General features: G+C 42.6%; 1 protein-coding gene and 2 long non-coding RNA genes across 3 annotated transcripts; 1 reads left to right on the forward strand and 2 right to left on the reverse strand.

Annotated features, from left to right (window-relative positions):
• Positions 1-990: 990 nt before the first annotated feature.
• Positions 991-10065, reverse strand: LOC129698318 (uncharacterized). The gene is made up of 2 exons (XR_008723663.1): positions 9927-10065; positions 991-1308 (listed from the first exon to the last, which is right to left on the reverse strand). It is a non-coding gene; the product is annotated as an uncharacterized LOC129698318 (long non-coding RNA).
• On the reverse strand, positions 4162-8345 carry LOC129698319 (uncharacterized). Its single transcript, XR_008723664.1, has 3 exons — positions 8327-8345; positions 5927-6026; positions 4162-4351 (listed from the first exon to the last, which is right to left on the reverse strand). It is a non-coding gene; the product is annotated as an uncharacterized LOC129698319 (long non-coding RNA).
• LOC129698317 (protocadherin-8-like) lies at positions 8334-15241 on the forward strand. The gene is given in 5 exon segments (XM_055637399.1): positions 8334-10215; positions 10218-10792; positions 11249-11331; positions 11454-11590; positions 14279-15241. Coding segments are annotated over 5 exon segments (2982 nt in total). The 3' UTR covers positions 14584-15241.
• The last annotated feature ends 5167 nt before the right edge of the window (positions 15242-20408 follow it).

Below are 20408 nucleotides of genomic sequence, written 5' to 3' on the forward strand. Positions count from 1 at the left end.
GTCTCGCAGTATCCAGATCATGATTATACAAGACTGTTTATAAATAATCTACGTTCGCTAAAATTTCGTCTGTACATGTTGGCTTGCCTCAAGGCAAAAAAAAAAACATGCTAATTTAAATAAACTGCTTAATGGAAGAAATAAACCGATTAGATTAACAACTACCAAAGTATTTTTTAAAGTTTGCTTTATATCAGTAATTACATTTTGTCAGGTTGACCTGCAATTCCAGACTGCTGCAAAGTTCTTTAAATCAGTGGCAGACTGTTAATCACGTGATTTTATTTCAAGCTTTCTGTCTGCACGCGTTTTAGACAATACCAGCATTAGACACAGTCCGACTAAATCCAACTTTTTGGCATCGAGCATTTGCTTTCCCTTAAAGAAATAGGTCCATTGTGTCCATGTTTGCTCTCGTGATCACTAGGCAGTTGTCTGCCAAGTTACTTGGAAAATGAGCCTTTGAGATGGCTCCGCTGTCTTTTGGTATGTTAACGAGGCGATTAAACCTTCCTTTGTTCTTTGGACAAGTGATTGGCAAAAGTTTTCTCTGCAGGGATTCGGGTAGTGAGGGTGCTTTTCACATTCCGTCTACATAATCCTCGATCCATCCCTGGGAAACTCAAACCATTTCCAACAATCCAGTCTCGTTCCACTCGCGTGGCCTCACTCCAGTTAATTACTTTAAGCGCAATTTGGAACGTACTTAAACACTTTAAACGTTACAATAAAAAGATTCGTGCAATTATTCGACTCTTACCCAAGTCACTGCGAGAATGCATGTTCCATTTTCATTAACATTGCTTTTTATTTTTCATTAATAAATTATAGAAATGATATGAGTTACTATTCTATTCTTCCAATCTTGTCCTGTATTATATTATGTGCTAAATGATACTGGTTACATTCCCAAATGTCTAGCACTGAATGGAATTCAATTCTAAGATCAACCCAAGTTATACCTGAATATATAAAAACGATGAACAAACGTTATTATTATAGCTTTTATTACCGGTGATAATATACACAGATGATTTCAAAAGCTTCTTTCAAGTGCAAGTGTAGCCGAAGTATACACAAATTGTTCTTCGGACAAACTCAAACGATAACATTTAAACATTGCTAAAGGCACCATCAGCACCTCCGAGATATCGAGATGAGAAGTATTTCGTGCTTCTGAATGGAACTCACTATACAGGATAACACAAATACTATCACGCGACCTGTTTCCTGATTCTTTAGCTCTAATGGCAGATGGTTTCATTCCCTCGAGTTGAGCGATCCGAACCGCCTACTGATGTTTTGTCTCTATATAAAAAAAAAGCCAAGTGTTAGTGTGCACGAAAGATGGGAAATAAAATCCCGAGATAGGCGTAACATGCATATCGCTGGGGTGGATCACTAAATGTATTTTAATATCCAAAGCAATTGTATTCAATTCAGTCCACATCATCGTTTAGTCAAAGAGTTATGGCAGTTGATTGTGTCCGCATTGAAACACAGAATGGATGCATGTGGCGATTGCTCATTGTATGAAACTTAGCGCGGGTCCTCTGTGGAAATTGTCGAGTATCCTTTTGGTTTGCTGCATTGAAATAAAACAAGCATTGATGCCACAAATAGGGTGCCCTGTCGGGCTTTTCTACGCGTACTGCTAACGAGACTTTCATAAGCAATTGAACTAATCTGACCATTGAAACCACGCTAAATCTGCTAGTGCTTAAACTAAATCCTATTGGAAGCGGTTGTTCTTCACCTGCCACTATTTTCTATACAGGCCAAGAACTCGGCCAGAAAATGATATATATACAGAAACAAAAACAAAAAACTACAAAGAGGTATTGAAGCAAAATTAAACTTTTCTCACACAAACTAAATTGGTGGATATAAAAATAAATCCAGTTTGTTAAAAAAACATATATTTTGGTTTTAATCATGAATTGTGGAGTGCACACACATTTAAATAAATTGTGTAACTATTTCTACAATATGTTACAGTTTTTAAACATTGAATTTATAGTTATGAGCATAAATATATGGGGTCTGATATTTCAAGGTGAAACTAGATTTATGTAGATAAGTGTTTGAGGTTTTTTTTCATGAAACTAGAGCTGTACATATCTTGGTTTGGCTTCTTAATGTGAGATAATATAATCACTACTGCGTATAATGTAAAACGTGATTTGTATATTAGTGTAAATACTTTCAGTAACATCCATTGCCATCAAAATGAAGTTAAAAAAAAGTCCTGACCAGTGGGGCCTCATTGAACAGCTATCAAATAAAAAATTATTACACAGAATTTAGTTGGGTTTTCTGGAGCATCTTAAAGCAGGACAGTTTAGTTTAGTTTAGATGCGTGGAAACAGGCTCTTCGGCCCATTGAGTCCACGTCAAACATTGTACTAGTTCTATCCTACACACTAGGGACAATTTACATAAGCCTCCAAACCTGCACGTCTTTGGAATGTGGGAGGAAACTGGATCACCCAGAGAAAATTCATGTGGTCACAAGGAGAAGGTACAAACTCCATACAGACAGAACCCATAGTCAGGATCAAACCTGGGTCTCTGGCACTGTAAGGCAGCAACTCTACCGCCACACCACTGTGCCAAGAACGAGAACCTGGAAGATACAACTATTTTGCAAATTCATTCCAGAGCTGAGGGGCCAAGGCAGCTGAAGATATACCTGGTGAGGTAGAAAAATGACTGAACAAGCGAACCATTCAGTGTACAGATACATGATAAGGGAATAACGCTTAGTGCAAGGGAAAGCCAGTAAAGTCCAATCATAGATAGTCCGAGGGTCACCAATGAGGTAGATAGTAGTTCAGGTAGGATGGTTCAGTTGCTTGATAACTGGAAACTGTCCCTCAATCTGGAGATGCGGTTCCACACTTCTATACCTTTTGGCGGATAGGAGAGGGGAGAAGTGGGAGTGGCCAGGGTGCGACTCGTTCTTGATTATGCTATTGGCTTTGCCGAGGCAGCGTGAGATATAAATGCAGTTGATGATGCTCTTGATTACTGGGTTAACAAATGTGTAAAACTCATCTCAAGTCACACACAAGCAGTAGTTTTGGATGAATTCAAGTTTGTGTGCCAGGTGGTTGAAGGGGAGGATAGTACTGAAATAATTAAAGACAGGGACAAGGATGAAGATTCCATCAGCAGGTAAGGTGAAGCAGAAGTAGATGCTGATGGGTTGTTGGAATTACTCAATAGGTTGGGCAGCAGCTCTAGGGAGAGCAACATCATTTTCTGCTTTTATGTCAGATTACCAACATCTATATATTTTCGTGCATGTGCTTTTTGATTACAGTCTAATTCACTGGCACTTCTCTTCTGGGAATGCACAACTTTAAGTACATTTTGTACCATATTTTTGTTTGCCTGCTTTACTTTCTTCATGATCATTGGATTCTGTTTTACTTCTTGGTTTTAATAAGATTTTCACCAAAACTAAACAGCTCAAGTATCTTTTGATTTGGCGCATAACTGAATTCAACCATTTCGGATAACCAGCCTTTCCACAATGTTTTTCTCATCAGAACAAAACTAGTTTGTTCTGATGAGAAATCATCAAGCTGAAACATTAAATGTTTCTCTCCACAGAAGCATCCTGACCTGCTGAGTATTTCTAGCATATTTTATGTTGTGCTGATTTCCAGCATTTGCAGTGTTTTGCGTCTCCACTGTGTATCTTACTGTTACAAGCATTGTTCTTGTATTTACACCTTTTCGTTTATTTTCTTTCTTCTTCTGGTTCATTTGATTCCTCCTATTAATATCTCCTCCAAAAAGGTAATCTACAATTGACAGGGCTTCGCCACCTTCTCCGACAACACTATCTCCACTTGTATTTTTCAGTCTCTCTTGGTTTCCAACGTATCGCAGATATTCACATTGCTGCCATCATCACCAAGCCTCTCCCCCTACTCTAGTCTTGGTCTCTGCAACTTAAAACATATTTTGTTTTTACTTGTTCTCAGTTCGGATGAAACCTCAAATGGTGCTTATTTCCCTCAACAGAGAAGCTGCATGCAGAACATTACCAGTATTTTCTGTTCCATATTTCAGATTTACAGCGTGGTTTTATTATTTCCATGGGGGTTGATGGATGATACTCGTACACGGTCAAAATGGGTGCTGACAGAATATAGTCCAATTCAAGTTTATTCAAACACAGAAAGAGCGATAGAACTGGCTGACAATAACTTTGCTTATATTTAATGCAAGGCAATGTTTGTCCATTCAGTATAGGCCAATACCACGATTGATCAAAGACAATGCAGCTATAGAGAGAAGATGATTAAGCCATGGGACATTATTAGCATCCATGTGGAAGCTGTAAATAAATGCAGAATGTAAATGAGAAATATTGTTTTGAGGTTTTAATTTCACAAGTTAACGAACATTACGAGTATGTGATTTACAATTGCAGTTATATGACAACAAAACTAGTGTACATTTGAACCCAAGTTTTCTAAAAAGCTCAAAATCATTATCTATCAAAATCTAAAAGTCGAATTCTCAAATGACCAACCTTCAAACAGCTTTTTGTAGAAGAGAATTCCATATTTTCATTGCTTTTGCATTAAGTAGTACTTCCTAACATCATCCCTGAACAGCTGCTCTAATTTTAAATCAGTTCCCCTGTCCTGGACATCCTCAGCTAGAAGAAACAATTTCACTCCATTTTCCATCAATTTATCACAATTAGAATACTCCTTCATATTCTGCACTCTAGTGAATTCAAGTTTAGAGTATTTATATGGCAGTTATTTATAGTGAATCCCTTTTTGGCATTAATATAGGTCTGGTAAACCTGTGTTGGATGATATATTGTTAATAAAAAGTGGTATCAAGAATGGAAAACAATGCTCCAGGTAACATCCACCATTTTGTCATCCATCCTTGTACAATAAAGGCCAATATTCCATTGATCTATTGAATGACATTTCATTCCCATTCACCAGTTTTTAATCATCTCTCTCTCTCTCTTTCGTTCATTTTCTCCTTAATGCCAAACTTTTGATCAGGGTTTAGTCATCTGCTCTATGTTCTTCTATGGCTCAGTGTGAAATTTGCTCTGAAAATATTCCTGCAACTAGCCATGGGATATTTAGATAGGTTTTAGGTTCCATATAAACATATGAAATTACTGCTGATATTAAAAAACTGAATAAGGTTCATTAGTTATGTTTACCCTTTATAAAACAGTTGGCTCTCTTATGTTAAATTAGTTACTTACAATAGTATATAGGGTTTATAACTTTCAATTAAAAAATTATATCAATTTAGTATGTATAACTCAAATGAAAGGTGTGAATTGGTATCATGCAACACAGAAGGATGCCGTGTAGCAGACGGTGATGCGTCACCATTGAGAGCTTTCTCCAATCAGGGTGAAGACAGGAATGGGGTACTGATTGGGGATGATCAGCCATGATCACATTGAATGGCGGTTCTGGCTCGAAGGGCCGAATGGCCTACTCCTGCATCTATTGTCTATTGTCAGTCTATAATCAGTCCCACCTTCCAGCAATTTTCTTCAACATTTGTCCTTTTCAAGTGCATGTCCAATTTCTATCCGATAGTAATTACTGAATCTACTTCCATTGTCTACACTGCCCATCATTAAAAATCAATTTATAAGAATTGTCATTTGCCCTCTGGTTCTTTTGCCAATTATTTTAAAATATGTATCTCGTTTCTAGCCCTCTTGCCGATACACATTTTCTACTGAAAAACAATCAAAAGCTCTTTTCATTAGGAACATTACCAAATTGGTTGATTCATTTATATTTATCATCTCCTTTTTACCATTCCATTTTACTTCAATACCACACGTTAATTTGTGTGAACTTTGCAAAAAACTATTTCCCTCTTTTAAATGTTGCCTTTGCTCCTTTACTGTTACCTGCCAATCTTTGTTTCCAACTCATCGGAGTCAGATTTCTCATCAAGTATCCGAGGCATTTTCAAGTTGAACATCTTCACTGCTCCTTGTTCCTTTTACTCTATATGTAACAACAATGTTCAGTTTCCCAAATGGTATTTCACTGAAACATGCTCAATACTTCAGTCCTCAAACTCAGTCCACAACGTGTCCCTTCCTCGTTGATAAAGCAAAGTCTCTAACATGCCTTTCTGAAATTCTATGCCATGGATATTAATTGCATATAATGGAATTCTACCACTACTATTCCATTGATGTTAGATCTTCCTGAAATTTTCATGCAGCTTTGTTTCTTCATAACCTTTCCATTATTTGGTGGTCTAGCAACTACTTCTGCCACTTAACTCTGAACCATTCTTTATTCTTAAAGTTGTTTGTTTTCTTCATTCTCTGTGGGACCTTGCTTCCTCTCTTATGCCTTATTTGGGTTTCCCTTGTTGAGCTACTGTAGTTATATGTCCCTCCTGCACTTGGGTTATGAAGTCATACCTTCTGACTATTTCTCCAGCCATGTATTACATTGACTTTTCTTATTGCTATTATTACTGTGACCTACAGCACTGGGAGTAATCCTCAAAGGCCCTGCTCTTTAATTTCCAAAACTCTTGGCTCATTGACTTTGATTCTTACGCCATGGGCACCAAGGAAGCTATTTGACAAATGAGGTTTATATCACTGGTTTCAGAAATCCATATTTGAATCCATATCTATAATAAACAATAGATGATGCCATATATTATTTGCCATTGTTTCCCTGAATAGTAATTTATCTGCGAGTTCGGAATTAATGTTCAATTGCACGTTAAATTATGTCGTCAAGCTCATCATTGGACCAGCAATTCCATTAGGATCAGTGCTGGAAACTTGATGTTTGTGAAGTACATTAATGATTTGGATGCAAATGTATGAGATATGATAGGTAAATTTGTAGACGATGTGAAAACTGTGGTGTTATAGATACTGAGGAAGATTATTTAAGGCTACACCACTGAATGGATCAGCTGGAAAGATTAAGTAGTACAATGCAAATTGAAATTTAATTTTGAGAAGTGATGTTTGCCTTCCCAAAATGCAAAATTTTAAAGTTGAGATCTTGTCTAGCGAGCTGAGGTCAGCAAGCAAATGTGGTTTGCTGCAGGTAGAAAAACAGACAAAGGAGTCCTGAATTATCTGAGATTTATGGAGAGCAGGAGAGCACTGGAGTAGTTCAATTTGTGAGTAAAGAAAGTGTGGTTGAATTTTTCAATGCTATATGGTTTGAAGTAGGGGTGGAGAAAGGTGAGCATGCAGAGGTGCCTATAGTTTGTAGGTATAAAAAGATGATTCAGTTCAGTCTGAAAGAACAAAGAAAAGGCTGAGAATCTTTCTTCTTTGCTGACACAGACTAGTTCAGCCTCAATGGTCAACAAAAGATTTTATCCAAAAGGAGAATGTAGATGAGAACTAAAATGCAATGGATGGAACTTTAACAGCACAGGAAGTATTGGTGTGGGATTAAGAAGTTAAGGCTGATGAAACTCTGGCTACAATTAAATAGACAATGGATGGCAGTCCATCCCAGTAAGATGATTTAATCGTCAAAGTATGAAGATGGTTTTAGGGATATGAGCAGGCACGAGGTATTATCATTTGGTTTAAGATGAAAATAGAATTATTCTTATGAGTGTACATGATTAAAAACTTTAACACAAAACTAATTACATACATTCGAATTTGTGCACTAAACTTTAACATGTGAAGTTAGTATTGCACAATTTAAGTTATTTGGGGCTTTGCACAATGGACATAGGTTGTGTTTATTAACACGTATGCTTTACAACTATAAAGTATGAAGCTATTGTTACATACTCTGGGTCAGTATGCTTCAGTCTGGACCTGAAAATAGAGTTAGGGATAATTAATTGTACATATTAATTTTCTCATTAAAATGTACGAGTTGTTCCAGAATCTTTAAATTAATCCTAACGGGTTGTCTCCCCCTCCCCCAATTATTTTTTTTATCAATAGCAGTGAATGCGCACTTTTGTTAATATGGGATGACAGGGGCGTAATAATAGATAACAACACTTTTTCTCGGCTTTTTGTGCCTCCCGGGTAGTTCGCTTAAGTTTAGTAATTCAAGACTGGGACACCCCGCCAAGTTCAGTCCCGCCAACTGCGATTGGCTGCCACGCAACCAATTTACATAAACGTATCAATAAAATGACCCGAAAGATACGGGAATTGAACCAATTCCATATTTAGCTTGTGTTGGAAAGTTTCTGTTGAGAACTTGTGTTCGTCAAGCGCATTAGTGATAACCTGCTACGAAAAAAAAACAAATCTTTCATTAGTATTCGAATTTAAAGAGGCTAGAATAACCTTGCCAATGATGACCGGCGGAAGAGACAGAAACTACTTTGCTGCCCCAGTTTCTGCCACCATCCCCGGACTCCTCCGCTACCTCCTCCTCGTACTTTTAACTGCCCCAACAGCTGACTGCTTAACGGCCAACTACTCCGTCTACGAGGAGGAGCCGCCCGGCACCGTGATCGGAAACCTGGCGGCAGATCTGCAGCTGGAAGTGGCGGGCAGCTTCCGACTGATGCAAAAGTTCAACGGGTCGCTGGTGGAAGTGGGCGAGACGGACGGGCAGCTGCGGGTCGGGGGCCGCATCGACCGGGAGCAACTGTGCCCCCAACAAGCGAGAGCAGGAGCGGGATCCGACCCCGATGCGGAGCCGCAGCCGCAGCTGGAGCCGTGCTCGCTGCTCTTCGACGTGGTCAACCTGTCCGGAGACAAGTTCGTGCTGATCCGCGTCGAGGTGCGAGTGCGGGACATTAACGACCACGCCCCCGACTTCGGGCGACCGGAGGTGCTGCTGGAAATCAGCGAGAGCTCGGTGTTGGGAACCCGCGTCCCGCTGGAGCCGGCGCTCGACCCCGACCTGGGCGCCAACTCGCTGCTCAAGTACCGGCTGTCGCCGAGCAGCCCCTTCGCGCTGGAGCAGCGGATCGGCGCCGACGGGCTGCGTTGCCCGGAGCTGGTGCTGGTGGAGCGGCTGGACCGTGAGAGTCAGGCGGAGCTGCTGCTGCAGCTGGAGGCCGAGGACGGCGGCAACAGTATCCCGGCGAGGAGGACGGCCACGGTGCGGCTCCGGGTGCAGGTGCTCGACTCCAACGACAACAGCCCGGCCTTCGAGCGCAGCGCGGTGGTGCTGGAGCTGCGGGAAGACGCGGCGCCCGGCTCGTTGCTGCTGCAGCTGCGGGCGACCGACCCCGACCTGGGCGCCAACGGCGAGATCATCTACAGCCTCAGCCCGCAGCTTCCCGCCGCCGTCCGCCGCCTCTTCCACCTCGACGCGCGCTCCGGCCGCCTCAGCCTGGCCGCGCGCCTGGACCGCGAGCGCGCGCCCGCCCTGGAACTGGAGGTACGCGCGCGCGACCGCGGGCACCCGCCCAGCGCCCCCGCCGTCTGCAGCGTCACCGTGCGCGTGCTCGACGTCAACGACAACGCGCCCGAGATCGGGGTGGCGCCGCTCGTCCCCGACCCGGTGTCAGTGCCCGTGACCGCGGTTGTCAGTGAGGCGGCGGCGCCCGGCAGCCTGGTGGCGCTCGTCACCGCCACGGACCGCGACGCGGGCGCCAACGGGCGCGTTCACTGCGCGCTCTCGCCGCCCAACGGTCACTTCGAGCTGCGGCGCGCGCACGGCTCCAGCCTCCTGCTGTTGACGGCGGCGCCGCTCGACCGCGAGCACGTGGCCGACTACAACCTGACGCTCGTGGCCGAGGACGGGGGCTCGCCCCCGCGCCGCACCCAGCGCGCGCTCACCGTGCGCGTGTCCGACGTGAACGACAACGCGCCCGCCTTCTCGCGCCGCCTCTACCACGTGTCGCTGGCGGAGAACAACCGTCCCGGCGCCCACATGACCACCGTGCAGGCCCACGACCCCGACCTGGCCCACAACGGCCGCCTCACCTACCGGCTGCTGGGGCCCGGCGCCGCGCTCGCCTCCATCCACCCGGCCACCGGCGCCATCTACGCGCTGCGCTCCTTCGACCGAGAGGCGCTGCCCGAGGCCGAGCTGCTGGTGCGCGTCACCGACGGCGGGTCACCGTCGCTCAGCAGCTCGGCCACCGTCCGCCTGACAGTCACCGACCGCAACGACAACGCGCCCGTCATCACGCACCCGCTGCCCGGCAACGCCAACGTTAACGGCAACGCCTCCGCCTGCGTCATCACGCTGCGCCCCGCCACGCCGGCGCCGGACACCTGGCCACGCGCATGCGCGCCCGTGATGCCGACCAGGGGGTGAACGCGGAGCTGAGTTTCCGGCTGCTGAGCGGCGCCCGGGCCGGGGACGGGGACGGGCTCTTCAGCATCGAGCGCCGCAGCGGGGACGTGCGGCTCGGCCGACCCCCCACACCCGAGCCCGGGGATGGCAACGGGGCCTGGCGGCTCGTCGTGGCCGTCAGTGACAACGGACAACCCGCCCTGTCCGCCACCGCCACGCTGCACTTTGTGCTGGAGGCCGAGGAGGAGGCGGCCGGTCCCGGGCGGCGGCGGCGGCTCTTCCCGGGACAGCGGGGCTGGGACACGTCGCTGGTGGTGATCGTGGTGCTGGCGGGCGGGTGCGCCGCCCTCATCGTGGCCATTCTCATCATCGCCACCGCCTGCGGCAGGTCCGGCAAAGCGGCAGAGTGGGGAGCGGAGGTGCGGCCGCCGGAGGACGGGCTGGAGACGAGGATGGACAGTCCCGGGGATGGTCGCTGCGACGGTGCAGAGCTGCCCGCTGGCGGAGTGAAGCTGTACCCGGCCCTGGGCGACCGGAGAGCATCGGAACCTCAGGTGAGGGTCGCTTGCATCTTGGTTTACATCCCAGTGTATCTTGAAAGTAGAGATAAATACATTCTTGAAGTACGGATGTCAGGGGTTATGGGGAGAAGGCAGGAGAATGGTGTTAGGGGAGAGAAATAGATCAGCCATGATTGAATGATATAGTAGACTTGATGGGTCGAATGGCCTAATTCTAATATCTCTTATGAATAGTGTTTACATCCCAGCGGCGGTCACCCCCCCCCCCCCCCCCCCCCCCCCATGCACTGTTTCTCCTCCTCCTCCCCCCCGCGGGTCCCTCGCCAAAGAACAGCATTTAATTTTGTCAGGGTTGCGGGTCGAGGGTGTCGACCCCAAACGTCACCCATTCCTTAGCTCCAGGGATGCTGCCTGTCTCGCTGATTTGCTGCTGTTTTTTGTGTCTATCTTGCGCTTCATTTTTGTTTTGTTTTGTTCTTATTTTTCTAGCATTTCGTCTCCACCTCTGGGTTTAGTCAAACACTTCACCCATTCACGATCTGGCAAGGCAAACAATTCACTTTAAGTAAAAGGTAAGTCATTTGTGCAAGCTTCCACAATTCGTTCATTATATTTAAAGAGCCCATCCTTTTGTGCAGTAGAACCATATTCAAGATTCAATTTTTATATTCAATTTTTTTTTGTTTGCTTTCAGCGAACTGGCAAGCCAAACTCGGGAGATATTCAGCGGAAAAGACAGTGGGAAAGGAGACAGTGATTTTAACGACAGTGACTCTGATATCAGCGGTATTGGACTCAGTAAGCGGAATGCTCTTAATCCGAAGCAAAATGGTGAGCCAATAATTGATAGTACAAATAGTGCTGATCTTGGAATACAATGCAGTTTTGAACAGGAATATAGTTACAAGATGGAAAACCATTAATTCTAAGCTGAAAAGTAATTTTAGGTTGGCTCTTCGTCATTCTGGGTCATTATAATCTTATCCATGTAAACTGTTTATTCTTGTTGTTTATTATTGTTAAATTAGCATTTGTTAACTTTGGGTTTGTATCTGAATTTTTCTAAACTAAATTCTCGTTTGCATTACATAGAATGTGCATTGCAAATGTCCTTTAGAGCATTGTGCCGTCTATTTAAAAGGAGGTTTTTTTTTAATGTCCAATTTCAGCTCTTTTCTCAAACTAAAACTAAAATAAAATTTCAGTTATTTTCTCAAACTTCTTAAAATAAAATACAGCAGATCCTGACAATCGGAAATAAAAACTGAAGAACAGAAGCTCCTCAGTATGCAGGTAGCATTTGAAGAGAGAGAGATAATCTTTCGGGTCAATAACCTTTCTTTGGGACTCAAAATTTCCAGCATAATTTGGATGGGATTTCCATTAGTCTCTTTTAGTGGACCGCTTTCCACTCACCCCCTACCAATGTTCTTTTGAAAAGTAAAATAATTTTCATAACTTTCAACCTTTCTATTCTGGGCGGCATGGTGGTGCAGCGGTAGAGCTGCTGCCTTACAGCGAATGCATCGCCGGAGTCCCGGGTTCGATCCTGACTACGGGTGCTGTCTGTATGGAGTTTGTACGTTCTCCCCATGACCTGCGTGAGTTTTCTCCAAGATTTTCGGTTTCCTCCCACACTCCAAAGACGTACAGGTTTGTAGGTTAATTGGCTTGGTAAATGTAAAAATTGTCCCTAGTGGATGTAAGATAGTGTCAATGTGCGGGGATCGCTGGTCAGCGAGGACCCGGTGAGCCGAAAGGGCCTGTTTCCGCACTGTATCTCTAAACACAACTGAACTATTTGTGGAAACAATCACTCCACTCTCAAAATCTGTGTGAACTGTGAGGAGGATGCTATGAGAATGCAGGGTGACTTGGACAGGTTGGGGGATGGGCAGATGCATGGCAGATGAAGTTTAATGCAAATAAATATGAGGTTATCCAATTTGGTAGCAAAAACAGGAAGGCAGATTGCTATCTAAATGGCGTCAAGTTGGGAAAAGGGGAAGCACAAAGGGATCTGGGGGTCCTTATTCATCATTCCATGAAAGTAAGCATGCAGATACAGCAGGCAGTGAAGAAAGCAAATGGCATGTTGGCCTTTAAAACAAGAGGAATCGAATATAGGAGCAAAGAGGTCCTTCTGCAATTGTACAGAGCCCTAGTGAGACCACACCTGGAGTATTGTGTGCAGTTTTGGTCCACTAATTTGAGGAAGGACATTTTTGCTATTGAGGGAGTGCAGCGTAGGTATACAAGGTTAATTCCCGGAATGGCGGGACTGTCATATGCTGAGAGAATGGAGCAGCTGGGCTTGTACACTCTGGAGTTTAGAAGGATAAGAGGGGATCTCATTGAAACATATAAGATTGTTAAGGGCTTGGACACACTAGAGGCAGGAAACATGTTCCCGATGTTGGTGGAGTCCAGAACCAGGGGCCACAGTTTAAGAATAAGGAGTAAGCCATTTAGAACGGAGACGAGGAAACCTTTTCTCACAGAGGGTGATGAATTATCTGCCTCAGAGGGCGGTGGAGGCAGATTATCTGGATGCTTTCAAGAGAGAGCTATATAGCGCTCTTAAAAATAGCGGAGTTAGGGGATATGGGGAGAAGGCAGGAACGGGGTACTGATTGGGGATGATCAGCCATGATCACATTGAATGGCGGTGCTGGCTTGCAGGGCCAAATGGCCTACTCCTGCACCTCATGTCTATTGTCCAGCCATTCCAAAATATTCAGTGCACTGTCTTTGATTTCCAGGAAATACATTTTGTAACATCGACATAAATTAACAAACAAAAAAACTGAGTAATTTGACTGATTGGAATTTTTCTGAAACTTTCTGGCAAACCCAACCTGCTTATCTTGATTGCTGGGAAATGAGCCATTGTTACATTCAACTAGACAATAGGTGCAGAAGCATTGAACTTTTTCTCATCAGAGATTGAAAATGTAAGCGCTTGGAGAGTATAATGACAATTTCAAGTGGTTATTGTATCCAATATGCACTAACATGAAAATGTATGTTTAGTGAAGTGGGACTGGGACCTGGTTTTCAGGTTATATTGCCACTTTTTGATCTGTGCAACAAAAGGATATCATGACATTTACACTGCAAACTTAGATTTATATTTTTGGGGACATTTGAAATATATAAACATGAGTTTTCATAAAATGAGGCAGAACAAAACCGCTTTAAACGCTGTATGTTAATTGATTAACTTGAATATAGTCTGATATGTCAAGAAGCACCATTTTTCCCCAAACAAACATACAAAGATGGTCTTTATTTTTCCCTCCCATTGTACCATATGTTTTCAGTTATATTCCAATGCCACATTACCTTGTTACAGAAGGACAATTATAACGGTGTTCATATTCAAACAAGAGTTTTAATTACAATTGTCTAAGCCTGCGGCAATTGACATTGTAATCTCTGTGGACTTGAGTAAATTTCACAGAACAATTAATATTCCAATTAAAAGATAATTAAAGCTATTGATTTTCTATAACACAGGTTTATGGACCTGCACAAGTGAATGCAAGATCCTTGGCCACTCGGATCGTTGTTGGAGCCCATCTTCTCAAGGGTCAAAGACTTATTCATCCACGGGCATCGCTGAACATCTTAATACATTTGGGAAAAGCATTTCACTTCCACGTGAACTCCTCCGGAAAGACACTTACTACCAAGCACTTTTACCAAAAACTGCAGGCCTGCAGAGTGTATATCAAAAGGTTGCATGTAATGAATCTGAAACTGGAACTTCTCCTATTGTACCAATATATAATTCTGTGGGACCAATCAGTCACAAACATTGATCAATGTAGCTAGTGTCATCTCAGCTCTGAACACGTTCCACAAAATGTTTAAGTTATTGAATTGATGCAATATGTTCATAGTGTATATCTGAACATTATTTTTATATTATATGTAAAAACAAATTGATTCCTCATGAACTGTGTATAGATAAAGACAAAACGGGAAAAAATATACTTTTTTGATGTAAAGTTGCATTATTTTCTGAATAAGATGGAAGATAAAGTTACTGGAATTCCTGCAGACCCCAGAATTCTGAGCTGTTAATTCAGGGACTCTGTTTTGAATCCCTCGTGTCAGCAGGAGAATTAAAATCAATCTGGAACTAAAGGCTAATTTTAGTAAAGGTAATCGACAAATTACTGGATCATTATTGTTCGTGAAACCCATCTGTTTCAGTAATGATATTTGGAGAAGGAAATTTGCAGTTCCTACCAATGTTGCTCATATGGTACTCATGACTATATTGAACTCTTAACTGCCTCTGGGGGCAATTGGGGATGGATAATAAATGCTGGTAACAATCCATAAATCTAAAGGATAAATTAATGGAAATTCGTGATGCTTTGATTTATTGTACACTTTGTATTTTTAGTGCAACATTAACTGATTTGTAAATAAATATATAAATGCTAATAAAATCCAGGTGCTGTTTTCCTATATTGGAGTGAATATATTACAAAAGCATTACACGTTGGCAATACATTCAATTTCTGTATTAAATGCCATGGACTAATCACAATTTAACTCTGAAGAAGAACAGAAATGCAAAGGAAGTATTCCATGGTAAATCCATAATATATATCCCATAAAAGTATGAGGCTTAATTGTATAATACCACTTTGATTTTTTTTTACGGTGGTTCTTTGTCAGAGTTGGAAACCTGAATATTTATGTACAGTAAACCCTCATTATAACGGATCGTATATTATGCCAATTGTACTTTATATCTGATTAAGGAATTATTGTGTATTGTTGAAACAAAGAACTGCAGATGGTGTTTAATACACAAGAGGACACAAAATGCTGGAGTAACTCGGTGGGTCAGGCAGCGTCTCTGAATAACATGGATAGGTGATGGTTTCAGCCGGGGTGAGTCTGCTGAGTTACTCCAGCAGGTTGAGTCATCTATCTGTAATGAAAACTCAAATCTTGACCACTTCCAGTTTGCACTGCATATTGATTTTAGAAAAAATGCTACCACTCACGGCTCTGATTTTTGGCCATCTTACTCGGAGTCCCACTTCCCTGTGCAGGACAAGAGGATTTTTCGCATCGATGAAACATAAAAGACTTATTAATGTTTAAAAAAGTGTTGCGATTCTCTCTCCTGCCAATCACGCCATGAAGGCCACGCCCCTTTCGGTGGGAGGGGGAGGTACTATAAAAGCCGGAAGTATGGACTGCCTCAGTTTCTGCAAGATGGGGGAGCAAGAGGTCACAACTCAGTTTGAGCTATGAATTACACTGAACACATGTCTACTAAACAGTGGTTTTACTGACCTGTGAGTGCCCTTAATGTGGTTTGAAAAAGCAAATGTGGTTGGTTGGTTTGAAAATGCAAAGCAAATGTGGTTGAGAGGTTTGAAAAAGCAAAGCAAATGTGGTTGGTTGGATGGTTTGGAAAAGCATAGCAATTGTGGTGGTTGTTTAGTTTGAAAAAGCTAAGCAAATGTGGTGGTGATGGTGGTTGGTTTGAAAAAGCTAAGCAAATGTGGTCGTGGTTGGTTTGAAAAAGCTAAGCAAGTGTGGTGGTGGTTTGGTTTGAAAAAGTTAAGCAAGTGTGATGGTTGGTTTGGAAAAAGCTAAGCGTACGTGGCTCAGTCTCTGCAAGATGGGGGGGGGAGAGAGGCCACGACTCACTGTCTGAGCTGCCTACACTGAATGTCTACTGACCTGTGAGTGGTTTTTATATGGTTTTTACGTGATGTTTGGTGGCGTTTGTGGTGGTTTCACCCTGCTTGAAATGGTATGAAAATGCATTTGAATTTGGTGGCCTTGCACCCTGCTTGAAGTGGTATGAAACTGCACTTGTATTTGGTGGCTTTGCACCCTGCTTGAAGTGGTATGAAACTGCACTTGAATTTCGTGGCCCAACGCACTGCTTGAAATGGAATTTCAAGGAATAGCAGTGAGTCAACTGCCAGCCCACCATCCGTGAGTGAGTGAGCTGCCAGCACGCCAGGCTTGAATGACTGAGCTGCCAGCCCAAGAATCCATTCGGCCCAAAATATCCATTCTAGCCCTCTGGAAACCAGTCCCTTCAGCCCACAACATCTATACTAGTGCTCCAGAAAGCTCCCCCCCCCCCCCCCCCCCCCCCCCCCCCCCCCCCCCCCCCCACCAATATTGGAATTGGTGGAGAGGTGGAATATTGCGTTGGGGGACCAGCCCTCCCGTGTGAACACTTAGTCTAATCCATTATAAAAGTGTCTGTTTAAAGTAACGGTTTACAGCAAAGAAGCAAAGAAGCCAGGTCAACAGTTGGAAGCTATAGCAGGATTGAATTCTTTAAAGGATCAAAACATGCCTGAGTAATCAACCATTTTCAAGTGTGTTTTTGACAATTGACCAGATCCAAAAAGAACTCCATGCATAATAATAGCTGATTAAGTAGTCCTGCTTTATGCTCGACCCGAAATGTCACCTATTCCTTCTCTGCAGAGATGTTGCATGACCCACTGAGTACTGTAGCTTTTTGTACCTATCTTTGTTTTAAACCAGCATCTGTAGTTCCTTCCACCACATTTTGACTTACACATGAGAGTTGATTAAGGACCAACTGATTAGAATTCAGGACTAGAATGTTCCAGTAAAGATGATTGATAGGGTTGGCCAGGTTCAGGAACCATGAATGACTAGAAATGCTATAAGTTTAGTCAAATAAAAGAAGAACCCATATATGATGTTTCAAGTAGAAGATCCTTTATCAGAACACCAGCACAGAAGTTATTCAAGATGAGCATTACTGCAAGAGAAGTGGCAAAGAATTCAACAGTCGATAGCATCTTACTGCCCTTGGGACTGAACACTAAAGGCAACAATTTCACAATGCCAGCATGTCTAATTTTGTGTCAGGCACAGCCAGTTCCAATGAAAGATCTTCAGCCTGTAAAAGTTATTCAATTTTCTCCTTCCACGGATGCTACCAGACCTTCTTGCTATTCCCTTCTACTTAAGATAAGCATCATCTGCAGTGTGGATAGACACAAAATGCTGGAGTAACTCAACGGGACAGGCAGCATCTCTGGAGTGAAGGAGTGGGTGACATTTCAGGTTGAGACCCTTCTTCATCTGCAGTGTTCTTGCAGTTCCGGCATCCGCACTCCTCTCTTTCACCATATTTTATTTAATCTTGTCAGTTGTGGTTAACAAACTGGCACAATCACCTTTTGTGGTATTCAGTCTCTCTTGTTTCTTGTCACTTTTTGGAAATAAATCCTTTATTAATGGCGCATTGTTAGGTTAACATAATAACAATCGCCCAATATCTTAGTGAGTGACTGAAACAATAGCATTCCCACTACTCTGTTTTCAAAATTAAGAAAAATATTAAAATATATTACTTTGCGTATAAATACATGATGGCAGAATACGCACATTTTAATTAAATTAGAAAAAGCACTCTATTTTCCATGATGTGTTATATGTTTTTTTTTTTAATTAAGTGCAGTGCTGAGTGTAAAAGAGGTGTGCAGCAAAAGGGTTAATTATTTTAGAACAGAAAGGAAGCGTAAATCTACAGCGCTCCTGGTGGTGAGTTCAATCGTCATTATCTTTGGTCTTAATTGTCATGTCCCAACCATGACTATCATTCGAACACTGTTTCCATCTTTGAGCACGTTTAGCTGCCTCCCAACACTGCAGCTGGATGGAACAGTTTGCCCTCGCAGCATGCCCTTCTCAGAAGGAGGGAATAGATAAGCAGGGCAGTTTCACACTTAATAATTGCATCTCTCTCTTGTGTTGGAAATAGCTCTAGATTGAGAGACACAATTCGCACTGGCTCCTCGTGGAGGTCAATGTGATATTCTTAGTGTGAAATTAGAATACATGCTGTAATATCTGTAAACTGAATATTTTAATAGCATTTCTTCATTGAATATTGCTAGAACAGATTGCTAACAGTGCGAGAGACTAGATATTTCAGAAACTTGGAAGTAACTATACTGTATTGTCATTCTTGCTTGATTGCATTGAAAAATGACAAATCTTTAAATATATATACTGGTTTATGCTAACATATGATAATGATGCTGTACACCACCATTTTTGCTACATCACTTTTAATGGTAGGATAAACATTAATAACAGCTAGTTTTACATATTCATCAATTATTGTGGAAAATCTTTCATGTATTAAAATTGTAAATTAATTTTAAAGTTGAGAAGGGTCTTGACCTAAAATGTCACCCATTCCTTCTCTCCAGAGACGCTGCCTGCCCAGCTGAGTTACTCCAGCATTTTGTGTCTATCTTTGCTTTATTCTAATATTTATTGACATAAACTGTCATTTTCTCTCGTTTCCCTTATCCCTAACCAGTCTGAAGAAGGGTTTTGGCCTGAATCGTCACCCATTCCTGCTCTCCAGAGGTGCTGCCTGCCCCGCTAAGTTACTCCAGCTTTTTGTGTCTATCTTTGGTTTAAATCAGCATCTGCAGTTCTTTCTTACTCATTTTCTCCCCCGATGTATTCTGAGGAAGGCACAAAAGTGATGGCAAGGGCTGGAGCAAAGAGCAAGGTCATGACCCCACTAACCATGGAGCGCATTAAAGTGCTGGGTTTATGTGTGCATTTTGCATACCACTCCAAACGTGGTTGATTTTAACTTTGAATTACCACATAACATTCAGCTACTGGGTTAATTACTACTGGCCTGTTAAATGTTGTTAAATGAATTAGAATGAACAATTGAAAAAACATTTCTCAATTTATCAGAGAAAATGAAATGTTAATGCAACTTTAAAATTTCATATACAATATACCTTATTGAATGGCACCCAAGGATGTTGCTTATGCAGAGTGAGTGAATAGTACACTATTCTATGCTAGAATAAATGCAGGTAGAGTGAATAACACATTATTAGCTCACATAGAATACATTTTTCTGCCTGTAAGTTTAAAACAACAGCCTATTGATGTAACAGAAGACATTCTTTATCCAGAGCATGATTAAAATGGTAAATTGCTCCCAGAAGGAATGATTGAGAGAAATGAAGGTACATATAAGGGGGAATTGTACATCCGTAAGGATTAAACGTGTTCACTGAAACGTATAAAAAGCAGGATGTGCAGCTAAAATAGCTCACTTGAATTGAATGTTCTGTTCCTCTACTGTAAGGTTGATGTAGTTAAATGTAATTTATGGGTCTGATGGATGAGATAAATTGATGACTGAGGTATTAATCTCTCCCAGAATATTTTACTTTCAAATTTCCTTCCCCTTCATCACATTCATAGACAAATACTGGCATTTCCAATAGTAGCGTAAGGATTTCATCAATATCCCCACCATACGAGCCATGCCCTCTTCCCGCTGCCACCTATGGATAAAAGACATGGAAGACTGAAGTCCCACACCACCGGAGTCGCGGTCAGATGATATCACTCACCCTCGACACAGGCTGCCGGTGAGTTCCTACAAAAATCATAATTGAACCATCCACACAACCCGAATCCAACCTTGGCGTCAGAACACTATTGACAAGAGATGCTGCCTGTACAGCTGAGTTACACCAACATTTTGTGTCTATCTTTGGTGTAAACCAGCATCTGCAGTTCCTTCCTACACTGTTGACCACCACTTGCACCTCCATTGACTTATTTT

The sequence above is a fragment of the Leucoraja erinacea genome, chromosome 6 (assembly GCF_028641065.1).
Source record: "Leucoraja erinacea ecotype New England chromosome 6, Leri_hhj_1, whole genome shotgun sequence".
NCBI lineage: Eukaryota > Metazoa > Chordata > Chondrichthyes > Rajiformes > Rajidae > Leucoraja > Leucoraja erinaceus.